A 10,540-nucleotide genomic window follows, 5' to 3' on the forward strand; every position below is an offset into this window, starting at 1 on the left:
GAGAGAAAAGAAAGTATCTTAGAATTACCCTAGAAAGTAGAAAATGACAAACTCAGACTGCTTGGTTTTTCAGCATCAACTTTTGGCAATCAAAAACATTTAAACAGTTTAATTAAATGTCTAATAGTTTTTGGCTGCCAAATTTGGTATAAGAGAGAAACTAGAATTGCATTTTTCATTTGGAAGTACCATCAGTCCTCTGTATCTGTGAGTTCCACATTCACCAGGATTCAACCAAAGATTGAAAATACTTGGGGAAAAAATTCCAGAAAGTTTCAAAAGGCAGAACCTGAATTTGTCACATGCCGGCAACTATTTACATAGCATTTACATTGTATTGGGTATTATAAGTAATCTAAAGATAATTTAAAGTACATGGGAAGATGTGTGTAGGTTACATAGGAATATTACACCATTATCTGAGGATCTGATATCTGCAGGAGGGTCCTGGAACCAATCCTGGATGGACAGAGAATTTCCCTATACCATTCACTTAAATTTACTAATTTTTAATATTTTCCTTTTTTTTTTTTCTTTGTTGGCCACACTTGCACATGAACGTTCCGGAGCCTCGGATTGAATCTGAGCCACAGCTGCAGCAATGCCAGATCCTTAACCCACTGTGACAGGCTGGGGATCAAACCCACACTGCCTCAGAGACAACCCCAGATCCTTAACCTGCTGCACCACAGCAGGAACGCCAACATTTTGCTATTTTGTTTTTGTTTTTGGCTTGTCATGTGTGTGTTTGTTTGTGTGTGTAATATATAATAATATTTTTTTCTGAGAAATTCGAGAGTAGGTTGCATATATCTTATTACCTTTTTATTCCTTTAAATACACTCACAAATATATATATTCTTTTTTAATAACCAGAGTACTCTACACAACCACAGCACAGCTGTCAAATGCAGGAAATTTAACATTGATGTCATTCTTTTATCTGTATATTACCCATATTTTAATTGTGTCAGTTTGGCAATAATGTCCATTATAGTAGTGTTTTCCTCCACCGCAGGATCATTGCACTTAGTTGTCAGAGCTCTTTACATTCAGAACTGAGATAATGTTTTTTAAGCTATTAAGTTTGTATTATAACATCAATAGTAAATAATACAGGTGATGTTATTTTAAAAATATATATTGTGATTTCTGATTTTAAGAGGATATGTGCTCATTTGGGTGAATATGAATCACCTGGGGATTTTATTAAATTGCAGTTCTTATTTTATAGGTCTGGGGTGAAGCCTGAGATGATGCTATATAGCTGGTCCACAGACCACACATTGAAAAACAAGGTTCTAGATTATTTTGAAAATATTTATTTTAAAAAATATTTTAAGTATTATAAAAATAAAGCATGCCTTACTATTATTAATCATTAAAAAATATACAGGTAGGTATAGAGTAAAAATTAAAGTTGTTATCATCCAAACGTAATTAGCATTAGCATTATGGTGTGCTTTCTTCACTTTTTAAAAATAGACACATAAGAGTTCTGGTGGTGGCTTAGCCGTTAACAAATCTGACTAGCATGCATGAGGACACAGGTTCGATCCCTGGCCTCGCTCAGTGGGTTAAGGATCCAGTGTTGCCGTGAGCTGTGGTGTAGGTTGCAAGATCTGACTCGAATCCTGCGTTGCTATGGCTGTGGTGTAGGCTGGCAGCTAGCTACAGCTTGGATTCAACCCCTAGCCTGGGAAGTTCCATGTGCCACAGATGTGGCCCTAAAAAAAGGAAAAAAAAAAAAGAAAGAAAAGACGTATAATTTTCTATTTTTAAAAAAGTAGGATCATGTGACATAGTTTATATTTAATGAGTGTTTTCATATTATTAAATGTACTTGGAAAACATGAATTTTATAAGTTAAAATATTTCATCAGTATGGATATACTAAAATATCCTCCTTTGGTTGTTTCTAATTTTTCTCTGATTAATGCTCTGATAACTGCTTTTTACATAAGGCTTTGTTTTTTTTTGGATTTTTTCCTTAGAATAAATCCTACTACTTATTAAGTAGTCAAAGGATTTAGTCAAAGATGGTGAAAATGTTCAAGGTTTTTGATATATGGTACCAAGTTATCCTCCAGGAAAGATTCTGCCAATTTATATTACCACCAGCAGTATATCAGTATCTTTTTGAGAGCATCCTTTCTTACTCTTTTAAAAGATCTTTTCGAATTTTAATAATCAAAAATTGTTTAATTTGTATTTTTAAAAGTTTAGAAGTGTATGGAGAGGCATATGTTTTTATATGTTCATTGAATGCGTGTGTATGTGTGAACTGTCTGTCCTTTTTGTTTTTCTTTGGAGTATCAAGGATTTAGCTGTTTATACACTGGATGAAAAACACATTTTTATTCCTCTGTCTCCCTAGAGAAATAAAATTCTCAATTATGCAATTTAAAACCTGCCTACCTAATTTGTTTTCAGTCTCTAACATTGTTTTCATGAGTATAAATAACCCTCAGCCAAAGGTATTAGCATTTCCAGATGCTACCCATTCGTTCAAAGTGTATTACAAAGAAAGGGAGCTGTAAACATATTTGTCCCAAGGGAGCTACTATAGGTTTCCCTTCTCTTAAAATACCAACTTAATAAATAAAATACAAAATATACGTAATACACACTTGCACATAGACACAGGTACACATGCATGTGCACACACACACAAATCAACATATCTCAGAGTTACTAAAAAACAAATTCCATTTTTGCTGTGGCAGTGCCTGTACTCTGAATATGAGATATCCACCTCAGGAAGCATTCACATTGCCCATGCATGTTGCTTTTGTTTAGTAGTTATCACTGTGTGATGTGGAAATTCTTACTTTAGAGCCTGTGATATCAAGAAAATCCACCTCTGAGCATACTAAGATTATTAACTGAATATTAAAATCAGACTTGATATTCTCAAAAGATTTTCCTGTCTGACTCTCCCTCACTGTACTACCATAGGAAATCAGAAAGGTGACCCATGGGTAGAAACTTTGGCTCTTGCAATTTTTTATAATTTGTCTTGTGATGTGATGGCAGATAGAAATCTGGAGGAAGAAGGTACCAGGAAAGTACATGTGCAAATAAATGTCTGTGTTCAAGGCATGATTTTATTATTTATTTATTTATTTAGCTTTTTAGGGCCACGCCTGTGGCATATGTAGGTTCCCAGGCTAGGGGTTGAATCGGAGCTACTCCACAGCCACAGCAATGCGGGATCTGAGCCGCGTCTTCAACCTACACCACAGCTCAGGGCAACACCAGATCCTTAACCCACTGATCAAGGCCAGGGATCGAACCCACAATGTCATGGTTCCTAGTCGGATTCATTTCCACTGCGCCACGACAGGAACTCCAAGGCATGATTTTAAAGTATTGTTTGTGGTCAGAGATGCTGTTGCTATTATAGAATTTTATGTACCATATTTCCTCATGTCACCACAGTTTGCCTTGTTACATTTGCTTTGTTCTTATACCATGTAAAGGAACCAGCAGTGCCTGATCCTGAAGTTTATTTAAATCAATGATTCTAGACTTTAAATTTACGTATCATGTTATTTAATTTTGTAACAGGAATGCTTTAAAATTTTAAAATATTTATGCTTTTAGTTATATTGCACTATATTCCTTGAGTTAGTCTTAGAGAAGTATGTGGGTTTTTTTAATCAACTTGGAATCTTCTGCTTCAGCCAGAACTATAACAGAACACAGTATTATTCCTACCTTTATTTGGAAATTAAAAATTGTGTATTATTTTGTAGTCTTCATTAACAGATATTAAGGAAGGATGGTATACCATTACTTGCTGGGCTTTCACTGAAAATATAGCTCTTTATACATTCAAACTTTAGGGACTGAGTGAGCTTATTAGTCCAGGAAATAACTTTATAATGTCTTTCTAGCAGAAGCACTACTGTTGTTTGTAGTGAGTTACCTATTAATGCAGCCAACCTGATAATAATAAAATCTAGTACACATAAGAGTTTAATATGTCAGGTACTGTGAGACTACAAATACATACAATGTATATATTCCAAATTAAGGTATACATACTGTGTTCTATAGATGTGGCTGAAGTAGAAGATTTCAAACTATTTTATTAAAAACATACATAAACACGATTCCTCTAGGATTCTATTTAAAGGAACAGTGGTGTGTATATATATGTTCTAAGAAAACTTTCATATATTAACTCATTTAATACTCATAATTCTATGGCATAAGTACTATCATTACATCTGCTTTATAAACAAGCATACTGAGGCCCAGAGATGTTAAGTCATCTACTCTTCCTCTCCTCTTTATACCATGTATCTCTTTTTTTGTGTGTTTTACAAGGTGTAAAATGAAGCCAGTCTAGTGACCAAGCCAGACAGTCTAGTTTATATCCATGCATTTCACATCAAAGCTGTACTCTCTTCCAATGTAATTATTTATGTTTCTAACTTCACCAGAGTTCACTAAAAGTATCCTTTCTTTTATGATACACATTTTTAAAATCTTTTTGTAATCTTTTGCCAAAATGTTGCCTATTTTAGTAAAATTTGTAATAATTTTAAAGTTATTTTTCTTGAATACATTTGTTCAAAGTCCTACAACTTATAGCTAAATCTGATGACTTAGCTAGTAGTCGCATCGTGAACCATCCCTTCAGGTATCAACATTGACTTTGCAACATCTCACAAAGGTGATACTCTCTCCTAAGTTATGAATTGTTTTTCCTATAACACTGATGCATCCATAACGGAACACTGCGTATATCCACATTTGATTAATTTCCTTTTCTTTGCTCTCCTAAAGTGTCACAGGAAATTTTCAACCTTGCGAATAATGACACTTATTAATAGTCATAAGACCCTTATAATTCTTTTACTTGTCAAAATAACAGTTTAATATGGCTGTATAAATGAGTCTGCCATAAGGCTTCAGAGTCTTAAGATTTGGGTCTTCTAGTTTTCTACATAGACTAATAGATTATCCCTTGCAATAAACTACATTTCAGGTGGTGCCAGGTAAAGGCATCTAAATTCTAGCAGTAATTAGTGTATAATTCTAAAATGGGAGTTCCTGTCGTGGCACAGTGGAAACGAATCCGACTGGGAACCATGAGGTTGTGGGTTCGATCCCTGGCCTTGCTCACTGGGTTAAGGATCCTGTGTTGCCCTGAGCTGTGTGGTAGGTCACAGACATGACTCAGATCTGGTGTTGCTGTGGCTGTGACATAGGCCAGCAGCTGTAGCTCCAACTGGACCCTTAACCTGGGAACTTTCATATGCCATGGGTACAGCCCTAAAAAGCAAAAATAAATAAATAAATAAAAATAAAAAGACAAAGGACAAAAAAATTATCTAAAAGGCCTATCAGGAAGCAGTTTCTATTTTTGGATATATCTTGATACAACATTTTCTTCATACATTCTCGTTATCACCACTGAAAATTTTACATTTAAACTTTAACTTTTAGATTAATAAAAAGTCTTGTGAAAGGTTACCACGTGAACAGTGCATAGTTCTCCCATTGTTAGACTAAACTGCCTTGTGTTTTTTGGTCACTTAATACATTTTTTGGTTATATTAGTTTATGTGTATCAGTACACAGGTACACCCTAGGCATAACATATAAAGAATGAATGTCAGTTTGATCACAACAGGTATTTTTACAAAGATTACCTCAGGATTTGTTAGGGTTATAAAATATGATTCATAAAGTCATACCTCACCTTGTAAAATATGGCAAAAGGAAAAAAACACATAAAAATGATAAGCATTCTTTAGAAGAAAATAATTGCAAATATAAAAAGGCTTATATATTCAACTTTTGTCATAAGCTAATCTACATTATCCCACCATCAAGACTTTACCAAACGTATTCAGTTGACTTTAAATGAATTTATCCTGACATAATCCTTTTCTATATTGTAGGCACAGCTCTGAGCGATCAGTGTCAATTCCAGGATATAAATAGGAACTGTGACATCTATTCTGTGTGAAGTTTTATAGGGTTGTGTTCAGTACAACAATACTCATATTTCCAACTCTATTAAGACATTACTGTGATTTCTATTCTACTTATTTTCGACCTTGTTTTTTGTTTATTATAACTCCTTTCACAATTTGGGGCTAGATTCAGATTCTTAAGACACTCATTCTTTCTCCCCTCCCATTTAAAAAGTATTTATTGAAAAATACTATTTCATGGTTATCTAAAAGCAAATGTCCATAATTAAGGCAGATTTTTCCTTATAGGAATTCACAGCTGTGAAGAGAAAATTCTCTTTCCCAGTGGGTTAATAAATAGGCTTTTGTGAGAATTCTCTACTGGAATATTTCTCTTGATTAAAGGGTCAAAGACTCAGAGTCTGCTGTTTTTGGTGATTAAAAAAAAAAAAAAAAAAAAAAAGCCAAACCACCTGCAGCTGAGCACTGAACACTTTGGAAAACCAGAACTAACTTTAGGTCTTCATTTTTGTAATGAGTAGTTTGAAAGCCATGATTTTTCTTAAAAAATTAAAATTCACACCTGCCCTTTGGTTCAAATTGGAGGTTTTAACAGTGAATGCATTGAAGCCTGCAGCCAAAATAAAGCTTATAGGCTGCATTCCCTAAACAGCATAGCTTTATGCAGGCCATTAATAGTACACAAACATTTAACTGGCAAATGTGATGGCTGTGTTTCTTTTTTTGTTCCACCTTGCTTACTAATCACCCTATTCATAAAAGTCCCAAATTGGGGGAAAATGAATCCCTGCTTTAGGAAATTACTCCTCTTAAGTCCAACTCAAACCATTATCAACTTTCTTAAGGGTATCCCTGCTTCCACGCTAGTCTAGTTAAAGATTGTGTGTAAAGAGCACACACAATGAAGCTAAGTTTAAAATTCTGTCCTTGCTATAGCTGCATGGTCTTGAGTGAGCTATTCAATCTCTGTTGCCTCTGTTTCCCTCCGTAAAATGAACATACTACTGTACCTCCTAAGGTTGTTCTGAGGATTAGTTAACACCAAAGTTCCTTAAGCAGTTGGTATGCTATTAAATGCTAAATAGTCTTTGTAATACAGTGCTAGAGCAACTTTTACAAAATAAATACTACTCCTTTGGACAACCTCTTCCTAAATAGCTTAAAAATAAAATCTTCCCTCCACCTAAGTGCCTATAAGACTTTGATTTCATCCCCCATTAGTTTGCTGGCTCTATTTCAGCTATATTAGCCTGTTCCTCAGAGATACTGAGCAGTTGTTTCACGACCTTTGCGCGTGCAATTCCCTCTTCCTGGAATTTCCTCCCAAAATTTTGCATTGCTCACTCACTTGGGTAGCCACTAAAATATTGAGGCCTTTGTCTCCATCAAAAATAGCATGCCCTGAACACACATTCCCTCATTCTCTAGTCCCTTGACTCGACGTTTTTTCATCACATTTATCACCACTGACATTATATTTGTTTAGTGTCTTTCTCTCCTAATAGGAATATAAATTGAACATAGGGATTTGGTCACTGCTATTATAGTCCTGCACCTTGACTGCCTGGCATTGGTAGCACTTAGTAAATATTTGTTGGAAGATTGGATAATCAATCCTGAGTTAAAAAAGATTTTTCCCCCGAGGACTATTTCTTTTTTTCTCTTTTGTCTTTTTACGGCTGCACCCAGGACACATGGAGGTCCCCAGACTAGGGGTTGAATCAGAGCTGTGCCGCAGGCCTGCACCACAGCCACAGCAATGCCAGATCTGAGCCACTGTTGTGACCTATACCACAGCCCTTAACCCACTGAGCAAGGGCAGCGATCAAACCTGCATCCTCATGGATACTAAACAGATTCATGTCCACAGAGCCACAACGGGAACTCCTTCCCGAGGACTACTGACCTTAACTATGTTTCCCCTGCCGCCCTCCCCCACCCCCAGCCACACATCCACACACATCCCCTAACATTTCCTACTCCCACATTTTCACTTTAATCCAGGTTTTCTCATTAGGCCACCATTCACTTTTAGAAAGATACACTCTGGAGGAGTTCCTGTCATGGCTCAGCACTTAATCAACCTGTTCCACCCCTGGCCTCACTCACTGGGTTAAGGGTCTGGCATTGCCATCAGCTGCAGTGTAGGTCGAAGACCCGGCTCTGATCCCACATGGCTGTGCTTCTGGCATAGGCCAGCAGCTACAGCTCCGATTCCACCCCTTGCCTGGGAACCTCCATATGCCACAGCAGTGGCCCAAGAAATGGCAAAAAGCAAAAAAAAAAAAAAAAAAAAAAAAAAGATACATTTTGGGTTTTTAGAAATAAATATAAGGTAAATATTAGTAAAAGATAAACAAGCACAGAAAGACTATTTTGTTTTCAAGAGGACATCCTAAGTACTGCGTAGTAAAGTGATTTCTATACTTAGCCAGATTTTTAACAGTTTTTAATGTAACATAAAGATCTATGGAGACTTCAGATCAGATTATGAATAGGTACTTTATGACTAAAGCATATATAATTTTTTTCTTTCCTCTTTTGCAGATTAATGACTACCGAGAGTGAAATCAGATTTGTCCACAGGGAGATGGGCATAATACCAAGCTGGGGCGGTGCTGCACGACTGGTTGAAATAATCGGCAGTAGACAAGCTCTTAAAGTGTTAAGCGGGGCCCTCAGACTTGATTCAGAAAAAGCTTTACACATAGGAATTGCTGACGAGGTCTTGCAATCTTCAGATGAAACTGAGTGTCTCAGAGAGGCACGAGAGTGGCTACAGCAGTTTATCAAAGGGCCACCAGAAGTAATTAGAGCTCTGAAAAAATCCATTTCTTCAGGCAGAGAGCTTTGTTTAGAGGAGGCATTGCAGATGGAAAGAGATCTTTTAGGTACAGTTTGGGGTGGACCTGCCAATTTAGAGGCTGTTGCTAGGAGAGGAAAGTTTAAGAAATAGTTTAAAAAAAAAATGTACTCTAAGTAAAACTCCAATGATTAATACGTATAGAAGTTAACATTAAATGTGAATGTCACAACTACTTTGAAGGCTACTATTAGTATTTGGGTTTGTTTTTAACAACTGTATTAATGTCTGAGCTCACTGGCCTAATTTTCAGTATATTTGGGCACTTACCAAGTAATGTGAAACATCTAGCTAAACTATAAAACACTTTTGGCTTAAAAATGATCAATTCCCAAATTCCCGTAATAGTTCTTAAGCTATAACCAAAGACCAGTTTTTAAAAGGAAAAACTACACAAAACTTATTCCTGGTGTTATTTTTAATAAAGTCTTTGTCTTGTCTTACCTGGAAATACTTTACAAAAATAACTTCATGACACTTAGAAAACAAAAGTGGAGATGGTTCAGGGGATAAGCAAGTATGCAAAGATCTGATCTTCTGCTCTAAGCAGCTGGAGTAGAAAAGTCATGGGGGATTCTCTTGTGGCATGGCAGTGAAAGACCCAGTGTTGTCCCTGGAGTAGCTTAGGCTGCTGCTGTGGTGGTTTGATCCTTGGCCTAGAGAACTTCCACATGCTGCAGCTGTGGCCACACACACACACACACACACACAAAATTCATGGAGGATGGCCCTTCTTTTAAATAATTACTAGATTTCTATTTAAAATTATCTACTAAACAATGAACTTTCCTCCATGTGGAAAGTCTCCAAAATTAACCAGTCCATTTGTTTGCTCCATAATTTCCAAACTAGTAATGTACTATAATTCATGTAGTAATTCAGTTTAACTTTACATAAAAACTGCCTAAGACTTCAGAGATTCATGAAGCATCCTGTAACATACATTTGCATTTTACACCAAATTTCTATTTTTTTTTCTGAAGAGTAGCTAGCCTTCTTTTATAACTAGCTGTCTTTTAAAAGTAAATTTAATAAAAATGCACAGGAATTCCTGTTGTGGCGCAGTGGAAACAAATCTGACTAGGAACCATGAGGTTGCGGGTTCCATCCTTGGCCTCGCTCAGTGGGTTAAAGTTCTGGCGTTGCCATGAGCTGTGGTGTAGGTTGCAGACAGGGCTCAGATCTGGTGTTGGTGTGGCTCTGGCGTAGGCTGGGCAGCTATGGCTCCGACTGGACCCCTAGCCTGGGAATCTCCATATGCCGTGGTAGCAGCCCTAAAGAGACAAAAATAAATAAATAAAAATGTACAACTCAAACTTTTATGGATCTCTATAATTCAGACTTTAAAAAGCATAAGTCAAAAAAGTAAGTTGTAATGCTAACCTATCACAAGAGGTAAAATATAACTTTTAAGTAGTGACAGTTTATATGTTGTTATAACAATTTGAAAATCATATTAAAAATAACCTGCATATGCTTCATCAACATGAGCCTGCTGCTTTGACTTAATATGGAAGACAAACTCATTACTTTTCTTCAGAACCAAATTCTGGATTACCAAGTTAACCCAACGCTTCCTACCTTGCCATAGATTCTACAACATTTTTTGACAATTTGTGTCTACTAATGCTGTTTAGAAATAAGCCTACCATTTAATTCACATTAGTGTTAGGCCATTAATGAAGACTGGCAAGGCAAATCTAAAATATATATGGCATCTACT

General features: G+C 36.2%; 1 protein-coding gene across 5 annotated transcripts in view; it reads left to right on the forward strand.

Annotated features, from left to right (window-relative positions):
* The window catches only part of ECHDC1 (ethylmalonyl-CoA decarboxylase 1), a 56,376-nt gene extending 46,074 nt beyond the window's left edge, over nucleotides 1–10,302 (forward strand). For 4 of the 5 annotated variants that reach the window (XM_021088555.1, XM_021088558.1, XM_003121214.6 and 1 more), the window contains one exon: nucleotides 8,502–10,302. In XM_021088555.1, the coding sequence (XP_020944214.1) occupies nucleotides 8,502–8,910 (409 nt within the window). In that variant the 3' untranslated portion in view covers nucleotides 8,911–10,302. Of the gene's footprint in view, nucleotides 1–541; nucleotides 6,397–8,501 lie in introns of those variants that run through there. The other variant, XM_013988459.2, reaches the window with a different exon arrangement.

Source organism: Sus scrofa, chromosome 1 (genome assembly GCF_000003025.6).
Source record: "Sus scrofa isolate TJ Tabasco breed Duroc chromosome 1, Sscrofa11.1, whole genome shotgun sequence".
Classification (NCBI taxonomy): Eukaryota; Metazoa; Chordata; class Mammalia; order Artiodactyla; family Suidae; genus Sus; species Sus scrofa.